General features: G+C 40.8%; 1 protein-coding gene across 1 annotated transcript in view; it reads right to left on the reverse strand.

Moving 5' to 3' along the window:
- Positions 1-22,416, reverse strand: part of LOC122813919 (zinc finger protein 773-like) — a 109,335-nt gene that overhangs the window by 85,312 nt on the left and 1,607 nt on the right. Inside the window, exon 2 of the mRNA XM_044086463.1 lies at positions 9,484-9,579. Within this exon, the coding sequence (XP_043942398.1) occupies positions 9,484-9,579 (96 nt within the window). The remainder of the gene's footprint in view (positions 1-9,483; positions 9,580-22,416) is intronic.

Raw genomic sequence — 22,416 nt, forward strand, 5'->3', positions numbered from 1 at the left:
AAGGGTAGAGGAGTGGGACCTGGGTTGGGGTGTACATCTCCACAGAGAAATAACGTTCAGAGTACAGAAGAGTGGGGAGAGTTTATTGATGTAATATAATGAATAGAATTGATAGTAGGAAGAATTTTTACTTTGGAGAAGAGTATTGGAGTTATTTGTATGAAGTAGGGTGATGTTTTTGAATAGCTTTCAGATGGCATTGAGAAGAGGATTGTTGCTAATGTTGCTTTAGTGATACATAAGATAGGAGTTGATTGTAGAAAGATGCAGTGGTAGAACTAGAAACAGTGCAGCATAAGGAAGGAAAAGTAAATGTGAATTAGGAGGAGACATTATTAAGGGTACTACAACTACCAGTTGTTAGTTGTGTAATGTCACTTGATATGATTGGCTTGTTTGGAGTAAAGGGTGGGGTTGAGTTGAGCTAGCACATTGTTTGAAGTGCTGGGTGGAGTTGAAGGACTTAAGTTTAGGTAAAGTGGGTGTGGGTAGAATTTGGGGGTAGGCTAGGGGAGCAGAGTGAGCCCAAGTGGAACAAAGAGACTGGGCACACACAGAGCACAAAAAAAAAAACTATAGCTAAACTGGAGATAAATACCAGAATTCACAAGTACCAATATGATTTTAAGAAGATGAGGTGAGGAAATCATGCAACTATGTCCCTTGAGGTGTGCATGCCACTAACAGATTAATTTAAATGTTAAGGTAGAAGTTTATATTTTCTTTAGTTTTTATTTTTAAACAATGGGTTTCAGTAGTAGAAAGACCTATGTTTACTGGTAAAATGGACAGTCTCTATTTAATGAATTCTTGTTAAGTCTGCACACCCTATCACAGTTGGATGTTTCTGTGAGCTAGAGATTCAGATGATGAAGGGCAACACAGACGCAAGGTGAGCTGTGTAGGAAGGGAGCTGTAAGAGTGTGAAAGCAGTTGTTGGGTGAAAACGTGCACTGGGAGGATAACTGCATAGCAAGCTATAGCTACATTACAGCATTAGAGTGATTAATGAACACGTGACCAAAAACCACACACAGTATACAGTACTATACCAAATGCAGGAAAATGAACCTAGCTCAACATACATGCAAGTAATGAAGCAGAGCTTAACATTAATTAAATTTATCAGCACAGCATTTGTCTGGTCAGTAATTCAGCACAAGTGATGTTACCAATGTGACTGTAAACACAAGAAATATAAGAGCTCCCATATTTAATTAGGTTAAATAGTACAATCATTAGTTTAATCTTCAGAGTGCAATACTTAAATAAACACATCACTGAAACCTTGTAAAAAATATTTCTGCTGTGACCAAGAATTAAGTGATATACAGCAATGAAAAGGTACTGAGACTATTCATGTAACCACAAGAAAGGGATATTAGTGCACTATTAAACTGCAGCCAGTTTACTGTTCCAACATCAAACTGTATCAAAACAACAAGCCATTCAAGCAGAAGCAAATAATTTCTAGATGTGCACAGTCAAAATATCCTAACACAATCCTGCTGCACAAGAACGGGGCTACAGTTTAAAACATGTATAAATCAAACTTGTCTGTTTCACTTATCTTTTCTTATACAAGACCAGACATCACCAGGATAATCATGGCAAAAAATTCATAACACAGCATTACTGAGCAAAATTCTTAGGACCTGTATGGCAAGCACACCACATCAATGGACTTAGAGCTGCTACTACCTAGCAAAACTTTTGAAAATGGCACCCACTGCACTTATAGCCTAAATCAACTTACTCCAGATATTAGGTGAGGGGAAGAGGAGCTTAACAGGTAGTCTGCTAGGATTTGATTGTTACAAGATGGTACAGGAGAACCTGGGCAAACACCAAACATCAAAACAAAAAAAAAACATCACTTAACTGGAGAAGTACCAGAATTCACAAGTATTAATATGGCTAGAAAGAAGATGAGGGGAGGAAATCATGCACCTATGTCCCTGGCAGTGTGTATGCCACTAACAGATTAATTTAAATGTTAAGGTAGAAGTTTAAATTAGCGCTACTTATTTTCAGACTACTCTTTTATGAAATAAAAACGTGGGTAAAAGACTTTTGGATAACTATATAAAGTGATTGATGCAAACTGCTCAACATAATTATTTCAATTAAAGATGTCAAAGTATATCAGGATGGTGTACAAAAATATATGTTGCACAGAAGAAACAGCCTAGTACCAACCTATGAACAATGTTATCGGCCCTAGGGCCTATACAAGCCTAGCCATAACAATTCCCTGGCTATTTCTTCCCACACTATTTACTTCCTGGACCACTGTCTAGCAGGGTAACTGACGTGATCCCCGGGGTGAATTTCCTTCTCCCATCCAATCGTCAAGGTTCCTTTTGAAGAGGGCCAACGAGACACTCTGCTTGACATGTATGGGCAGTCTATTCCAGAGTCTGGGGAGTGTGTTTAAATATTTAACAATAACATATGAAAACTTGTTGTTTGGTAGGCTTAATGCAATTTTTCTTGATCCTTCTTGATTGATGAGTTTGAATTTGTCATGTTTCTGAATGGAGTTTCCAGGACAGCTAATGTCAGGGTGGAGACCAGCATGAGATGGACATTGGCATTCAAAAAAGTAAAGGACTACTTGGAGAGACCTATTGGGATCTGGTGCTTCACGGGTTAAATCTGCTCATACATTATTCATAACACCACTGCTACAGCTACATCATACTCTGGGTTCAGCGGCAACATAGTTTGGGAATGTGGCCATAACAGTTAAAACCTGTTCTGAAATCCACTTTATCATATTCAGTAATGCAGGAACCCTATTTTGGCAACCAACAAGAGCAAATTTTGTCTGGAATATCACTCGCAATGCAGACATATGCATATGCACTCACAAAACTATGTGCAATCTAGAGATGCTTGCTTGAACAAGAACATACCGACTTGCAAAGAATGCTCACACACAGTGAAACCAAGCTAGCGATCCAAGCACTGTGTGGCAGGAACACTAACCTGTGTGCCAGGAACACTAACCTGTGTGCCACAACAAGCACTATATCAGACTTATACACAACTACAACTAACTATGGAAATGTTTTGTGTTATTTTACACATCTCATTTAGCTTAAATGACCAATTGTATTTAAAATAAATAAATTTCCTAGTTAATTTATCACTTCTTGTTCAAATCATGTCCACACAAATAGATCAGGTGTAAGGATTAAATAAAACCTTAGTTATTTTGAATTACTCTCTAACATACATGAATCTGTCATTCCACAGAACAGCCTTTGCCTGAATGCAGTTCGGTGCAGTTTTCACTGAAAACAATGTTTGGCTCCTTTGCATTTGCACTGCTTCCCCACTACTGTAGAACACTGAAATTGGTATATAAACGACGAAGAGGTTGTAGGGGATTATAGCCAGCTTTAGGCACCAGCAAACCATGCAGTCGCTGGGGGCCACCTGTTCTTGGGAGGCCCCCCAACTATAGCAAGTTATCTTATTCTGATATTTGGTAACATAGCTGTCAAACCAACAAAAGCTAGTACAACAATCTGGTACGCTTAATAAACCAGGTGCATAATAAGTCTTGCTTGCATCTCCTTTAAAATGCAGTGTTTTATCAAGTAACTTGCTTCACAATTCCATTAAATATTTTATCACTGACATACCAAAAGAGAACTAAAAACTAGTAACAAAAACAGAGAAAACACCAGCTTTAATAAAATAAAATAAAACAAACAAACTAAGCATATTTACCCACAATTGGGCTTCATCAGAGTCCGTGTAAAATTGAACAAATGACATTTATATACCAATTAGTAATTTTAATCACATAAGTACCACTCTAATTAATACATAATTTAATCCCCAAGCAACCAAATTCATACAATACAAACAAATACTACCTAAAGTGCATGAATTATAATTATACTAACGCAGCAACATTAAGAATACATCTATCAATATATACAATAGAAAATAAATGCCTAAATAAAAATAACAACACTTCTTAAGAATTAGATAACCACCTAAAATAAACATATATTATAGAAAATGAGATTTATACTTTAACACACAGGCTGTAGAAATATTGTCATTAATGCCAGGTGCATATGATGCCATCAAGGTGCAACTGCCATAAACATTCTCTAAACTTCCAACAAGGTTTTAAGATCTCCACCAAAATCACGTTTAGGCAGCCTACCAATGCCAAAAAATAAAACTGCCCCTAGTTTAGTTAAACCCTGCTGGTAGACTCTTGTCTCCACTAAAATTAACAACATTGCCAGCTTTAGGTACCTGCAATACCCATGGCTGCAGGAGGGGCCTTAATCATCCTTGTCTGTGTGGGGAGCCCCACAAAAGCTGCTGCTGGTTGAGGAAAATTAGGATAAAAATGTATTAATTTCCTGATGATGCACTTTAACCTGAACAGGGAGGTGATATGACCCTGTTATGATAAAGCTAATAATGAACATGAGCAAGATAAGCACTAAACAGATCAGAAGCCCAGAGTGAATGATCTCAGTGCAAACCTTGGATTTTATGAAGGGCTGATACTTTGAATCTACAGGGATGGTTTTCTTTCTTAGGGAAATTTATAAATACTAGGAGAACACCAGATACTATAACTCTCAACTTCTAAGCCGATGAATTCAGTGTAGTGCCAAAAGTAATAGCAGAATAGAGCTCAAAATCAGAAATACATTTTAAATTTTACTCTAACTCACTTAAAAAGTTAACAGAATAACACATTTTGCATCAGCATGAGTTTTTTTCGAAAACAAAAATATAAAACTCTGATGTCTGGATTTACTGACTGTCTATAATCCTGAATTTACCAGCAAATCAAACTTTTTTGAAAGAGAGCAAAATTACAAGCAAAATCAGGGAAGGTCTGTGAAATCAGGTACAATGACAGCTGTCCATTACTCCTCAATGAGGCAAAGAAAAGTGACTTATCCCTGCTGCTGTTTGACAACTGCTATACAGCAGTCACTGATCTGACCAGATGTGATGCCCACCAGTGCCACCAATATGTGATGACCCCTCACTGGGCCAGTAATAAAGGAGACTGAATCCTCACCAGTGACACTGGTGGGAGACCATTCACTTTGAGAGAAATACATACATTCAGTATTTCCAGATGCAGCTCTCTGCACCAAGTACAATTTCTCTTAAGAGCACACAGGGAATGCAGTCAGCTTGGCATCTGGATTTCTCTAGATCTGTTTCTCCCCCTAGGTCCCTAGGTCCCCAATAAGACTCCTCACTAGTGACATTGGTGGGAGACCATTCACTTTGAGAGAAATACATACATTCAGTATTTCCAGATGCAGCTCTCTGCACCAAGTACAATTTCTCTTAAGAGCACACAGGGAATGCAGTCAGCTTGGCATCTGGATTTCTCTATATCTGTTTCTCCCCCTAGGTCCCTAGGTCCCCAATAAGACTCCTCACTAGTAGAGCTGTAGGGTTAGTGCCTCAATCAGACTGTGCAAGCCAAGTCCTCCAGCACCCTCTCTGTGAATCCAGTGCTTCTTGTCCCTACTCCAAGCAGCTTTATATATATATATATATATATATATATATATATATATATATATATATATATATATATATATATATATACATATATACATACACACACACACACATTATATATATATATATATATATATATATATATATACACATACATATATATACATATACACACACACACACATATATATACATATACACACACACACACACACACACACACACACACACACACACACCTAGGAAAGGCTGGAACAGATTTACCTGCTGTCCCCTTCTGCCCAGAATCCAAGGTAGCTATCACTGCCAACAGACACTCTGCAATCAGCTACTCTAAGGCCCTTAACAAAGGGTGTCCCATTATACTGTGTAATATTAATACTAACACAAATGTTAGTAGTTGACCAAAATAGCTAAGCCTTCTGAAGTGCCCACACAGTGTCACCAAATAAATATAAGCACTCGTAAAAGAGTCAGATGTAAGTTGCGGTGGTACAGCGGTTGTGTTGTTGCCTCACAGCAAGAGGTTCTCCCATTCGATTCTCAGCTAGTGTGTGGGAAGTGCTTTCTGTGTGGAGTCTGCATGTCCTCCTCACGGTTGAGTCGCCTCTGAAAGACATGCGTGAAAGGGCGTGCCTTCGTTGAAGGTTGGGCATCGGGCTGGCAACTCGGCACCATAAAAAAATCTACTGTCAATCAATAGCGGACCGGATTTCCGGTGTGGCGACCCCTTACAGGGAAAAGCCGAAAAAGACAAACAAAAAACTCATAAAAGAGTCAGATACTTTCTAAAATTACCAGCCACAATAGAAGTTTTAAAAGAACATGAAAATACTGAATACATTTTTACAGTAAACCACATAGTTCCAATCACAGAAAACATTGAAAACAACATTTATGGATAGACTCAGACAAATAAAGAAAAACAACATCTAAACTAAGCATCACTATGTTTTCCTGACTGAATCGATAAGAACTAATATTCCCTACTTACGAAAAAGAGCTAGGCAGATGATGTGGTGAGCATACCTTGTTGTCAGGCCCAAGACAGAATACTCAGTTCTCAGAGATTTCCCACTGTTAATCTCTAAAACATAATTTCCAAGATAGCTGGCAGAATGACCTCATCTGGTCACCGACTCCTAGGTTCTTATAGTATCCTCCTTTGAAACTGAGACAGGAATTTAGCATAGACAGCTATAATACACATCTGAATGTTTATGGCAATGCCCTGGAACCATGAAACAATTACAGTACTTCCCCTCTTCTTTACAGAGGCTATTAAACAATGGCCTCTCCCAGACCTACCATCTCCATTCCTACTCCTCACTGTGGGATGGCATTAATGGTTTAACAGCTCATTTAAATTTCCCTTATTTTCCTTAAATTAATCTAGCTGGTTAACCTCTGCTCTTCCAGGGTCCTTTGCTAACATGTATACATACAGTCTCACATGCATTTTCCTTATCTGCCCCAGCATGCCCCACTGTTGCTACATTTCAACACTAACAACTTTACAAATCAGTTTGACATTCAAATGCCATACAGTTCAAATACATTGGTAACATAAGCCATGTGTACAGATCAGTTTGATATTCCAATGCCATACAGTTCCAATACATTTGTAACACAAGAATCTTGTACACATCAGTTTGATAGTCAAAGGATTTCACTCTTTACAAAACTCCAGCTAGCTGTACTGGCACTAGCCCATAATATCACACCAGTGTTGCACAATGTATTGCTATTTGTTAAAATAAGTACCCAAACTAGTATTGCTATAGCTAGTGTGTGTGTGTGTTTATATACACGTGCATGCTTGTACATAAAATATCACTGATTTTTATCTGTGCACACACCCAATGATGCCAGGACACATACACAATTCTTCTGGGTATCAGTAAAACATGCAGCCAACAAGCAATTTTATTTCAAATGTTAGGCATAAAATATATCACACAACATTCAGACTCTTAGGAGTCTCCCCAGACTATATAAATGCATACATGGGTATCCCTTAGTCATCCTTGACTGTGTGGGGGTCCCACAAAAGCTGTTGATTAGGTAAAAATAAGGAGAAAAATATTTTTTGATTATGCTGTTTAATCTGAACAGGGCTGTGATATGACACCGTTAGGATAAAGCTGATTGGCCACTGCTCTCAACTGTGCCCATTCTAAAACCAGACTTACTCAGATGTGCGTGTACAGAAAGCTGCTACAGGTTGTGTGTGTGTGTGTGTGTGGGGGGGGGGGTTGTATGGTTATTACTTCTTTCATTTTCATCATAGTCAAACCTTAGAGGTATTTGTACTGAGGACAGTGTGGTCATTGTTTCTTATACTTTTCTTACAAACTTCAGAATTGTACAAAGAAGGTTACTATAGCTCTTGTAGGGGCAGTGTTCTGTCTAGAAGTAGCAAAGTAGACTACATTACCTGGAATCATTTAAGTTTTTTTTTTCACTTATCTCACAATCACATACACAGGTGGTTGTCATTAGGGGTTAGGAGCAAGGAGTAAGGAGGCCTTCTATGTATATGTATGTCAGTAGTCACTTAAAATACTTGACTATGGCAACTTGAACCTCTGATTTTATCTCAAACACCAGAAGAATCTATAGGCAGTGACTGCCTTTTTGTGAGAAGTGAGGGAGGCAAGCAGTAGTCCCATATAAGACCTGTGTATCCTCTACAACTGGTTTGTTAGTTTATTGTTAGCTACTATTTTATCAACCTTGAACATTAAGCCTTAGGCAACACTTGTATCTTCCTTGAAAGAATAAAAAAAAAACTACAATTTTTTCTTACTCGTGATTTTGTTTAGGCCACCATTCGATTAAAAGGTTGGGATAAATATGCTCTAAAATGCATCCCAGAGCATCTATAACCTTATGGCTTCTTGGGCCTTGGCTTATTTGAGTTATTTCCTAAATGATTATTACTGTACTGGCTTGGTCAGCAAAGGTTATGCTGAAAGGATGCAAGGAAAACTAAAGCTGAACAATAGTGAATTTCTTTCCTTAATTATAATTTTCTGTAGAAGCCATCATTGAATGAAAAGGCCGTTTAAAACGAAAAAAAAAAAAAAAAAAAAGAGCTTTTAAATGCACTTCCGAGCAGACAGAAAGTTATAGCTGTTTGAAAAAGCTGAAGAGTAAGACAAATTGTATGAAAAGGAAGGTAAAAAGTTATGTGCATGGTATGAGTAACCCAAGATGGGAGGAAACGGAGGGGAGGACTGGAGTGCACGTGTGGTGGGTGGGCTGAAAAATGACCTAGGTCTAGGTCGCAATTTTACCTAAGTCCAGACCTGTATACAGAGTTGCTGTAATGCATCATTGTTGCAACTAAATGCCAGTAACTGCAAATGTCCCTGTGAGATGGCAAACATAGTGCTACTGGTCAGTCTGTGCGTACTACTCCTAAAAGTTTGCAGTGTGAACTAAAAGGCTGCTTAGGTAAGAGAGCAGTGACACAGTGATACTTAGATTAAAAGTGCTTAGGGGGACCCCAAACGTGACATTTGCTGGGGGCCCCGAAAATGCAAACACCGACCCTGTAGGGGACTACCCCACATGGAGAGGTTACAAGTAGGCTTTTTCCCCTGAAAATAAATAAAGTGTTCACTGAGATTTGACTTTTTTTTCCCTTTTTCGACGAATGATATTTGAGTGAAAGATATTCAGTTAGTCAACAGCACTACATAAACATTATAACCTGATGACACATTAGGCTTTCAAACTGACTCATTTCATCATTGCCCCAAATCATAAAAATATTCTACAGTACAACCCACAGATAGTCATACAGTTGATAGCGTATTCCATGAAATTATTTTTCAAGTAATGCAATGTAGACCTGCAAAGCATAATGCCTACTTCCTGCAGTTTTGTTGCAGATCACATATATTAAAAAAACAAACATTCAGAACAAACCATAGTCAATTTACTTACTTGTATCTCCAGGAATTCAGTCTCATTCTTGGTTTGTAAATCTTTAAAATCTCTGACTTTTAGTTCCAGGGATGATAAAGATGTTTTCAGCTTGTCCTGTAATTTTTAACAAACTAAAATAAATAAGTAAATAAACAACAGCAGCAAAATATAATAATCACTTTACATATAGGGGGTGGGGCATGAAATACACAGTTATATCTATTAAATCCTGAAAACCAGCACACTCTGGCAGGGACACACACACAAAAGTTTCAGCATTACAAAGCTCAGAAGAGGGATAAACCCTGAAATTGGAAGTGACCTTTATTATATAACTACAACAAGACAGGACAAAAACTAAGAAGTAAAACTGTGAAAAACACATTCTGTGCCATCTAGTCAAACAGAATCAGGTAACAGTTGAGGGCCTCAGGGCCTCTGACTTGCTCATTTCCTTATCAAACAGGATAAGCTACATATTTTAACACTGAGGCCTCCTACATCACCCTGTACTACCTAGTATTAATTCATGACTAGATTTTAACACTGAGGCACCCTACATCACCTGGTACTACCTCGTATTAATTCATGACTATATTTTAACGCTAAGGCACCCTACATCACGTGGTACTACCTCGTATTAATTAATGACTATATTTTAACGCTAAGGCACCCTACATCACGTGGTACTACCTCGTATTAACTCATGACTATATTTTAACACTAAGGCACCCTACATCACGTGGTACTACCTCCTATTAATTAATGACTATATTTTAACGCTAAGGCACCCTACATCATCTGGTACTACCTCGTATTAATTTAGGACTGACCTGTGGATTCTGAATTCCACTATTTTTATTTTTTTACTCTACAGTGACCTCAGTGGAGCTGCTCAGGCATCAACACTTGCTTGTGTATAAAATTAATTTCCTTATCTTACATCGGAGTTGCCACTGCACCAAGCTCAAATTCTGCCTTCATGATCATAACAACAAAATTCTATTTTATATATATATATATATATATATATATATATATATATATATATATATATATATATATATATATATATATATACACACACATACATAAACATACACACACACACACACACCTGTATATATATATCCATATACACATGCATCTACATCTATACATATATATGTATATTTATAGGTGTGTGTGTGTGTGTGTGTGTATATATACACACACACACACACACACACACACACACACACACACACACACACACACACACACACACACACACACCTCAGACTCCTGTCTTTTTGTCAGTACCACTGTCTGCAACCCATATAACATAGCTGGTCTCACTACCATCTTTTAGACCTGTCCTTTCACTGTTACTGGTACCAGTCTGTCACAAATCACTCCTGACACTCTTCCCCACTCACTTCACCCTGTCTGCACTCTCTTCTTCACCTCTCCTCCACACTCACCATTAATCACAACTGTTGATACCAAGTATTGAAACTCCTCCACTTTCGCCAACTCTACTCCCTGCATCCTCACCATTCCTCTAGCCACCCTCTCATTCAAAACACAAATATTATGTCTTGTCATACTGACTTTCATTGTTCTCCTCTCCTCAGCATATCTCCACCTATCTAGGGTATCTGTATACTCTCCTGTACTTCCTCATTCCACCACGAGGTCTCTCTGTCCACCTTCCTCTGTCCAGATGTCACACCAAGCACCTTTCTAGCTGTTTCCATTACCACTTCTGCTGTGACCGCCCAGCTAGCTGGTAACTCTTCACTGCCACCCAGTGCCTGCCTTAACTACACCTCACAATCATCCTTTTTCAACTTCCGCCATTCGACCCCTGACACCACCGTCATTCTACAGACCACCCATCCTATGCTGCCTAGCTACACTTTCCTCAGTCACCACTTTACAGTCTCCAATCTTCTTCAGACTGGCCATCCAGTATAGGATATAAACCACCTGTGTGCATCTAATCTAGTCTAAATATTGCTAGGGAATTTAAAAATGATTCAATCCTTTTGGAGCTCTAATTCAATACATCTCTCAAGATGCATATTGTGGCACAACAAACGGTCTTACATAAAAAAAATATTCTTGGAGTCTTTCAATTATGCATTATCATCAACTGGTGGTTCTGGGGCAGAAAAAAATGGAAAAAAGATCAATTTTGCTAAAAATGTCTATAATATCAAATCACCTGCCCCAAGAACACTATTCATACTGTACCTTGTCACTGTTCCATCCACTGCATAATGGCAGCTGCATGCCCAAGATATGCCAGGTGTATCTGATAAGGTCATGTAGTGTAAACATACATCAATGTTAAGCTGCCAACAGCAGTGGGCATTAAGGCATGGTGGACAGATGGTAATGTGGCACTGAACATGGCCAGCCACAAAGATCCAAAGCAGATGATGTCACCTGGGGTAGTTGTAGAACATCCACCGTTGGCCCAGTGTGCAACACTGTGACACTGTTAGGAACAGCAGGCAGCAGGAAAGACAGTAAAGCAGTTCCACTTTTAGTTACATGATACATTGCACATAAACCAAAACCAAGCTGCAAACATTGTTAAAACTGAGTATCAACACTGAAAACATGGAAAGCAAAGCAGGTTATTAACAGTATGCAGGCATAAAAAACAATACTTTTTACACTAACACCTGGAGAGGCATGCATGCCTCCATCTGACATATCACTTCCACAACCTCCACAGAAGCTGAAAGAAAATAAAAAAATCAAACAAAGAGAGAGAGAAGAGAGAAAAAAATAATGTCTATTAACACCAATAACTGCATATAGCTGTACAAAACTGTCTACCAATCTATATGCAATTACTACTACTTCCTGTACAAGTCTGTCTCCCTCTCCATAATCTCTTCTTTTCATTTAGTGTGGCACCTGTTCAGGTCAATAGAATGATGTTACACTATTCACCAAGGGAGGTGATGCCCATGGATCATTCACCACCTTGGAAAGGTACTGTCAGGCATCCTCCTTGCACTGTAGGTCCTTATAGGAGCTCATGGTGATCCTGATGCAGAAGGTGAAGTAGTAGGTTTGTCCTCCTCCTGCACCTTGCGGGAGCCCTTGCAGAAGCCATGGTCACATGTTGATAACAGTAGAAAAATGTCAACAACTTTGTATCAGCACAAGTTGCAAGGACCACATGATGTACAATGATGGGCAGTAGTGTAGCAGGACACAGGCCAGTGCCACCGCAGAGTCACATGATAACAGACATATGTGAAGGGGCAGGAATAGGCACAGTGGTCACCCAAGGTATGGAGCCTATACATATCACTATAATCTACAGTAGCCTGATTTTGCACCAGCAATCATGGCACTGAAGGAGGGTGTTGCCTCTAGGGGCCTTAGAGCAGACTGCAAGGTTCATATTCTGCTAAGTGTGCAGTTCACAGACATTTATCGTAAACTGACTTATTAACATAACTACCATGCTAGGAGCCCTGAAACAGAAACAGCTGCCACAGCTATGATGAACATCTTGCTAATTTTCTCCAGTATAGTAAGAAAGGATTAGATAGTCTTACAGAGAACAAAATATACTTTGTCTGTTGTGCTAATGGTGGACAGATAAGTGACAAGTGGGAGGGGGTGACAGGATTTTTGAGAGGTACTGATCTACAACAACTTGTTGACAGGGGGATGAGAAGTGCATAGAGGGTAGAGATGGATCTCTACAGAACAGAACTACACAGATGTACTGAGTAAAGAAGTGATGTACCTCTGCTGTGGTAGGGATACACGGCCAGTGGCAGGGTAGAGGCTGATCGTATGTGTAGAACAGTTTTTATTTTCGTACGGGTTTCACCCCAGCAGCTTGTTAACTGGGGAGTGGAGAGTACAAGGATGGTTGAAATGATGAATGAGGGTAGACAGGGCAGAGATTTAAGCATCAGTAGCCTACCAGAATTATGGCTGAGTAACAGTGTCAGGTGGATTGTGTACGCTGTGGGCTACTCACTCAGAGAATGATGTTTTGGAATGCACATACTCTGCATCTGCAGTACAGGTGTGGTACATAGTGCATATGTGGGGTGAGGGAGGCAGACCCGGACACAGATATAGGCCGTGGGTGTGTATGATGAGTATACATTGGTTGTCCTTTGAGGGCTGAGGTCAGTGGATGCAGATAACAGGATCCAGGTGGCAGTACAGTCTTTCCCCATCTTGCCGTTCTGGACCACTACTGGGATATGTCCCGAGAAACTACCATATGGCAAGCATGGCAACTTTGGTGGCTATTGCTGTATCATGGGTGTGAGCACAACACAGATGATTTTGGACATATCTGTGCCTGCTTACTGACTACAAATGTGTTGGCCAAAAGGATGGCCAAGGGCAGGGATCTGCCATCACAGAACACCCTTACCAACATGAAGGAGATCCTCTTTTAGTGAAAAGAACTGATAGTGTAGCCTGAATGTGGGTGCTAAATTGGTTGCACCATCATGTGTCGCTGTCAAGAGATGCATCAAGCTTGTATTTCCATACATCAGTAAGACACTGTTGTGGTATGTCAATGCAAGAGCTCATGGATTTTGACCACTGCCATACCTTCTGCACAGGCACAATGTCAGAAAACACAAGGTATGTTTTCTTACATTGTGTGTTTACCTTGTTATATGTACTGTTGTTGCACCACTGGGAAATGGGACTGTGACATATTATCAATGTTACACATAAGTGTTGGTCTGCTTTCACACCATCATGGAGACATCTTATGTGAAAGAAGGCATGCCTCCTATCAGTCCAGCATCACATCCTAATGATGATGATGATGGTGGCCTAACCCTATCACTGCCTAGGGGCACAGTGTTACTGTCAGTAGTTATTACTAAGGAGAGCAACTTGCCTGCCACATTAAGTGACAGACCATGCCCAACACCCCTACAGAGGGAGCACCTTCTTTTGCTGCTTACACACCAGCAGTATGCAGTGGTACTACGACAGATCATGCAGACTGAAGTCAAAAGCAGCAGTTCTGGTGGATGTTAATGCCATACTTCCCACTCATTGCTCAACTAGGTGCCAGAGACATTATAAAATGTATGTGGAGGGCAGTCACGGAGGCATAAACCGATGCCATTACCATCATGGCAAAGATGACAAATGTATTGTTCAGCCTGTGAAACAACATAGTTAAGTGCATGCAAAACCTGGATCAATCAATTAACATGCTGGTGAGGCACATGGACATCTCCACTGCCACCATGGAGTGGCACTACGATGATCCTCAGTCTCCACTCTGGATACGTCCAACAGGAAAGGTAGGTCAGGGTCATGTACTGTTTCTCCACCCCACACTTCATGCCAGTGATCAACCATGGTCTCCTGCATTGACATAGCCTACATAGCATGACCAAGCAGTCATGGTCATGCAGTTCATCTTCATCCTTACGAATCAGTGTTAATTTATGTGCAACTACTACACAGGATGCACCCATGGCCAAAGGCATTCAAGATCTGTATCAATATGGACATCCAACAATGCCTGTCACGGCTACATATGCACAGTTAAATGAAATTTGCAGGTACGTTGTGACCAGGATACCATAATGAGAAACTACCTACTATATCTGGATATCTTGCCTCATCAGGAAGCATCACCCCCTTCCTGCAGAGTATACCTGGCTTACTGCAATCACCTAGCCAAGTCACTCACTCCATTTCACATCCTTAGTGTCCATTTCACCAATGTGCCCACTGTTGATACCTCTCAATCTGTCTCTCCCCACCTGAGCAATATAACAACTGTGCTCTACCCTCACTGATGTGTTTAATAGGTAGGTAATGTCTGCTGCACTGTGCAGCATAATCTACCTAGGTGTAGTACTGCACACATCAGTTTTAATCCATGTTGAGTCTATTCTGGCCTATAGTTGTGGACCAGACACCAAATGTTTGCCAGTGCTACAAATGTTTTGCACCTGTCTCTAGCTCTCACTGTCTTCCACTGTTGTCAGTTTCGCCAACAGCTCATCAACTAACACTTCCTCTACCAGTAACTATGGTCAATCTGGTCCTCCAGTGGTAATCTCCTGTTTTAACTGTCTGTATAATACCATGCTTTGCAACACTGTGCAGACAGCAAATATTTGGTTGTGGTTACCAGGGTATACTGCAGTGCGCAACTAAAAGAATCGCGGAAGTGGGCCTTCAAACATTTGAACATACATTCAATGATGTTTGTGCATGTGACACTGCAGAGTTCTATGGCACTGCAGAGTTCTATGGAGTCTCAGCCATGCTCTGTAGCTTGTTTACTGGTGTCATAAACAATGTCTGTAGGTGCATTCAGCATCATCAATACGATGTTCAGCAAGGGAAATCACCTCCCACATACAGCTAGTATTTGTTTGACATGTGCCAGATGTGGGAATTGTGAGAACCATCTGGATGGCACTCATGTGCATTCTATATAATACGCCCTGGACATTTAACAACACCTGGCAATTAATGGCATGGAAGCTTTAATGGTGATGTGGGTACAATCAGTGGCCTCACCGAAATTTAAGGTAATGAGCTATTTCAAAGAATGTCTACTTAGTGGTGCTTCTCTCCTCTTCCTTCTGTGGTAACCACATATGACCCTCTTCATGCTATGGTATAACATCACTGAAGTAATAACTGTCAGGGAGATGCCTGTGATATCTCCACTGTATCCCATAATGGCCACTGGAAGGCCCAGTAACAAGGATAGTCAAAGTCACTCATACCTTACTGCTGTCAGGAAATGGTATAAAAAAAAAAACTGTGGGATTTCATATGATGATGGCACATCTCTACAAGCTCTTACATGGTGACTCTGTCCACAACACAGCTTTTGATTATGTCCTTAAAGTGGTGGTGATAGTATGTTTGGAATCAGTCAGATCAGTTTGTGACATGGGGAGCAATAACGCACATCATTGATTACACTGGCTATAAGAATGGCTCCCAAAATATACTGTCTCGCTAATGCAGGTGCTACTTCTAACATGCATGGTGTTATTCTCTGTTCACCAAAAAAAGATGGCATACAAATTTTCAGTATGATGCACAATGTTGAGCAAGTTTTATACATGTCTGAATTACTCCTCTATGTTTTTTCACTCTTATTTGCATTTCTAATTGGTCTTATTACTATAATGCTACTCATTTCCATATCGTTATACATTCATTTGCATATGACGTCGGCTGCAGTATTTCACCAGGCAGCACAATGGTGCAGCCTGAGACTCTGATTTGGCCCACCTGTACATCACCACACAACACAAATTCAATTAACACATTAAGCTATTTGTTTATGAATCCCAGATTAAAATCTTTACTTTTTGACACTGTACACTCAACTCTAAATTCTCCAAATGCATTCTACTGCTTATTACTAATAAAATATCACTGTATCCTTTAGTTTACATGCCTGTTTTCTCATAAAATAAATTAGAAAAGAATGTTAAAATAATCTGCTTTATGAGACAAGCAATGCCTTTTATTCTACTAGCTAAAGTGGAAAACAGCCACTTTGACAGAATATAGGAGACCCCCATGCTACAGCTCAACTAAAACATGCTGCCTGCGTCCTTCAGGGCACAAAGGAGGAAATGCCACATTAATTAGATACTTCAGAAAGAAGAGAGTCCTATAGGCAAAAATATTTGCCGAGTGTCTTTATGCTTTACACATGATTCAGCTATAGAAATTATGGCACCAGATAATGATAGTTTGATCCACCTAATCTCCAGAGTGGCAAACCTGTTTAGATAGACCAACAGCTTACTCATTTCTGATCACAGATAAGGATAGTTTGAGCCACCTAATCTCCAGAGTGGCAAACCTGTTTAGATAGACCAACAGCTTACTTTACATTTCTGATCACAGATAGGGATAGTTTGAGCCACCTAATCTCCAGAGTGGCAAACCTGTTTAGATAAACCAACAGCTTACTTTACATTTCTGATCACAGATAAGGATAGTTTGACCCACCTAATCTCAAGAGTGGCAAACCTGTTTAGATAGACCAACAGCTTACTTTACATTTCTGATAACAGATAAGGATAGTTTGACCCACCTAATCTCCAGAGTGGCAAACCTGTTTAGATAGACCAACAGCTTACTTTACATTTCTGATCACAGATAAGGATAGTTTGAACCACCTAATCTCCAGAGTGGCAAACCTGTTTAGATGGACCAACAGCTTACTTTACATTTCTGATCACAGATACGGATAGTTTGACCCACCTAATCTCCAGAGTGGCAAACCGGTTTAGATAGACCAACAGCTTACTTTACATTTCTGATCACAGATAAGGATAGTTTGATCCACCTATCTCCAGAGGGGCAAACCTGTTTAGATAGACCAACAGCTTACTTTACATTTCTGATCACATCCAAGAACTCATTCGTGTCTGACTCACAGTTTTAAAAACTCATTTACTTTTTAATAGTGCTATTTTTTTTTTCATTTAGACTGTACTGATCATTCATCACCTTTTCTGTGAAATAATTCTTCCTCTTACTCCTCTGAGATAGGTGTGTCTTCAGATTTGTCCTCTTGTTCTGTGACATCTTTTTGTTTTTAATATGGCAACCACATGGTCTCTTCTACCACTTATGTGGTGCTTAAATGTTTTTAATACCTTGTTTGCTCAATAATTATATATGTGCCCCCAAGCCTTTCTGTGTTGGAGGGAAGCCTTCTAGCTTATCAGTGGAAGTGGTAAGCACTAGGTAGCCTATCTACAGCAAGACCCAGATACAGATTCTTAGTTTTGGCAGTTGAATTTGCTTATCCGTGCTCAGAACTTGTAGTAAGCACCAAATAAACTACAAATTACTACAGCACTCATCCTTCCTCATTACCTAGAGGAAAACAGTTTTGGTACTTACTTTCCTCACTTGCTTAGAGAAAAACGGCTCTTGTACTCACTTTCCTCACTTGTCTATTGGAAAATATTTTTTTATTCAGGCATGACTAAGGGTCAGCTCCCAGTGTTCTCTCCTGTCTATCTGATGAATCTGGGCATCTTGGGGCAATGTAGTAATTGCCTCATGTACACAGACAACCCTCTCCTCCTACCACCCAACACTACAACCTGTGAGAGATGCACTTATCTAGCTAAACTGGAGGTAAAGCTCTCTCCAACCAAGACTGAACTTGATAGTCAAGAGGAGAAGGTATACACTTGCACCACAACACACTCATCACATAGTCCCATTACACCTACACCACCAAAATCCACACATAGAAACACAAAAACATTTGCGGAAGCTCTCAGTAATAATCTACTCAAGCAACAGATACCTCCAAAGCAGAAACGCAAGCAAACTCCCACCACCAACACAATCCAAATAACACATAGCCCAAAGACTCAGTGTGCCACTCAACCACATCCCATAAGGCAAAACAACGTACCCAACACACTAGTCATAGGTGACTCTATAGTAAGGCAGACTGATGTCCCACTCACAAGGCTAAACAAGGAGAAGGTCACTGTCAGCTGCCTGTCGTGTGCCAGGATCCGTCACATAACCCACGCACTCAGGTCACTCCACAACAAGTACAAATATGACTCTGATTGTCCATGTTGGTGTGAACGACCTAAGACATACCTCCCTGGATTACATGAAAAGAGACATGGAAGAACTCTCTGATCTTGTAGCCCAGGCAGGTATGACCCTAGCCCTAAGTAGCATCCTGCCATCGCCCAGAATGATACCGCAGTACAAGGACAAAATGATTGACTTCAACAATTGGCTAAGCTTCTGGTGTCATTCTAAGGGGATCCAGTATCTGTCTGCCTGGGACAACATGGTCGACAGACCACGATGCTTTGCCAGAGATGGCCTGCACCTGTCACCCCTGGGATTCCAGATACTGGCACAGGCTCTTGCCGCCCCTATCATGCCTTTTTTAGGCAAGATTCAAATGACAAATTCACCACCATAAAAGGAACAGGCAAGCAAAAACTGAGCGTAATGCTACTCAATGCTAGAAGTCTAAATCTCAAAATGCACTCATTCGAGGCACTCCTTAAAATGGAGAACATCAATGTCTGTGCAGTGACTGAGACCTGGTTCAAGGCTCCAGAGAGCACCCCTGCATTACCAGGCTATAACTCATACCACACTTTTCGGCCATCTAACCTAGACCGGAACACCAAAGGCGGAGGTGTGTCCATATTCATTAAGGATATCCACACCTCCAGGTCGGTTGCTCAGCATAATGCAGCTGAGGTTATCCAAGTGCAACTAACTCTGGGCAAAACTGCAATCCAAATTGTAGCTTGCTACAGATCCCCCACCATGCCCCAGGATTCCCACTCCTCTTTTCTTGATACAATGGAAAATATTAGGGTTCAACCAAACACCCTAATATTGGGCGATTTCAACTACCCCACCATTAACTGGGAAAACTACTCATGTGCCAACTCCTTTGCTCAGCGCTTTCTGGAATTCATAAATTCCAATGCCCTGGATCAACTTATCCACACCCCCAACAGGGGCAACAATATCCTTGACCTAGTCATTACCAAAATGAGTGACCGGTGTTCCACCCCTGAGGTCAGCTCCTCGTTGGTCAGATCCAACTATAAGCTAATCACCCTAGATATCCACATCCCGCCCCCACCCCTCATTAAGGAAACCACGGTAAAACATTTCTCAAAAGCAAACTTCATGCTTCTTAAGACAGAAGTGTTGAACTTCATGACACCCATGCAGATGGACAATGCAGTTACGGCTGCCGAATCCTACACAAATGCACTCTATAAGCACTTACACAAGTGCATGGATCGTGCTAACCCAAAGAGAACCAAGACACTATCCTCCAAAAAAAGGAAGCCAATCTAGTGGTCCTCTGCCATAAACAAACTCTACAACAGAAGGAAGAAATTGTTGCAAAAGAGAGTAAAATCCCATGAGTGGAGGAGTTCCCTGGTCAGCCTCAGCAAGAAGCTGAGATCCCTTATAAGATCTTCCAAAGCTAGCTATGAAAACAAGATTGCCACGGATTCTAAGGACAAACACAAAGCATTCTATAGCTATGTCAAGAATCTCAATGGCAACACCCAGATCTGCTCTGAGTTACAGCACAATGGCACAAAAATTACAGAACCAACTAATATTGCCAACATCCTGGCAGACAGGTTCAGTGCTAACTTTACCCCCCTCTCACCCCCTAAATGGCCCATATCTATACAGGAAGAATGCAGAGTCCCTGTAATCACAATTTCACGGGTAAAAGCAGCACTCTCTAAAGCCAAAAACACAGCATCGATGGGACAGGACAACATACCAGGCTGCGTTTTACATGAACTTCAAAATGAACTGGCTCCCCACCTAAGCACCATGCTCAATCATAGCCTCACGTCAGGATTTTTGCCCACTGAATGGTGCACAGCAACAGTTATCCCACTCCAAAAAGGGGGAGCCACCACTGATCCTTGGAACTATCACCCTATTAGCCTGACAGCCTGGTCTGCAAAGCCATGGAACGTATCATCATGGAATTCATAAACAAAGATATTGGTAACCTCCAAACTCTGGACCCCACCCAGTTCGGGTTTGTGAAAGGCAGATCTTGCTTTCTGAACCTGGTCGACTTCTTTGAGGCAGTCACCAAAGCCATAGATGAGGGTAAGATGGTTCACACAGCCTATCTTTACCTCACCAAGGCTTTAGACACCATCCTCCATTCAGGAATTATAGCTAAACTCACTAAACTATGTATAAATCCCTATGTCACAAGATGGGTTGCCAAATGGCTCACTGACAGAACCCACACTGTAAAAGTTGCAGACTCCAAATCTGACTTCAAACCAGTGACAAGTGGAAGTACCACAGGGTTCAATCTTGGGACCTCTCCTGTTTGGTATCTACTTCTCTGAAGTACAGGCTAACACAGATGGCCTCTGGCTAACAAAGTTCGCAGATGACTACAACTAGGAGCTACAATCGAGTCCCCAAATGATGTAGACATCCTACAGAAGGGCATCACTGAGACAGATGCCTGGTGTCAGAGCCATGGCCTCAAGCTCAATGCCAAAAAGTGCATTGTTATCCCCTTTGGTAAAACCTCTGTACCCATGAACTACCAGATAGGCGGCAGTCTTTGATGAGACCTTGGGACTCAGGTGGACAGTACTCTCTCCTTTGATAATCACATTGCCACAGTAGTCAGGAAATCCTTCTACATGGTGCACCTCATCACAAAAAGGTTCTCATCCAGGAAAAAAAGAGGCCATTGTTCCCCTCTACTCAACACTCATTAGACCCATTATAGAGTACAATGCCCCTTTTGGAATGTACCTCACAAGACATCTGCAGCAGCTGGAAAGGCCACAGAAGTATCTCACAAAGAGAATTACTGGCCTCAAACAGATGTCCTACACTGATAGTCTCAAAAAACTCCAGCTTTACTCTGTAGCATATTGCCTACTCCGAGGTGATCTCTGCCCAGCATATAAAGCTATGTCAAACCCAGAGCTGTTGGACATGCTACACCTAAAGAAATCCCAATCCCTCCGAGCTGCTACTCCGAGGTGATCTCTGCCTAACACATAAAGCTATATCAAACCCAGAGCTGTTGGACATGCTACACCTAAAGAAATCCCAATCCCTCTGAGCTGCATGCTCTAGGGACCTAAACCTTGTCACCACAATAAATAGGACTTGCTGGAGGGATAGATTCCTGTCCCAGAGACTTCCCATACTCTGGAAACAAGCTACCCATCTGTGTCAAGCAAAGTTCCTCATTAACACTCTTCAAGAAAAATCTTTGATGAGTGGATGGGAAATAGGAAATACACCCCAGGGATCACTTTTGTGGCTCTGCTTGACAGGGGCACAGGAAATTCACTTTCTTGGGGTGGCGTAAGCCAGGGAACTTTGTTGGCTAGGCTTACTTAGGCCCTTGGACCGATAGCCTAGTAC

The sequence above is a fragment of the Protopterus annectens genome, chromosome 10.part0 (assembly GCF_019279795.1).
Source record: "Protopterus annectens isolate FY-2018-M chromosome 10.part0, PAN1.0, whole genome shotgun sequence".
NCBI lineage: Eukaryota > Metazoa > Chordata > Ceratodontiformes > Protopteridae > Protopterus > Protopterus annectens.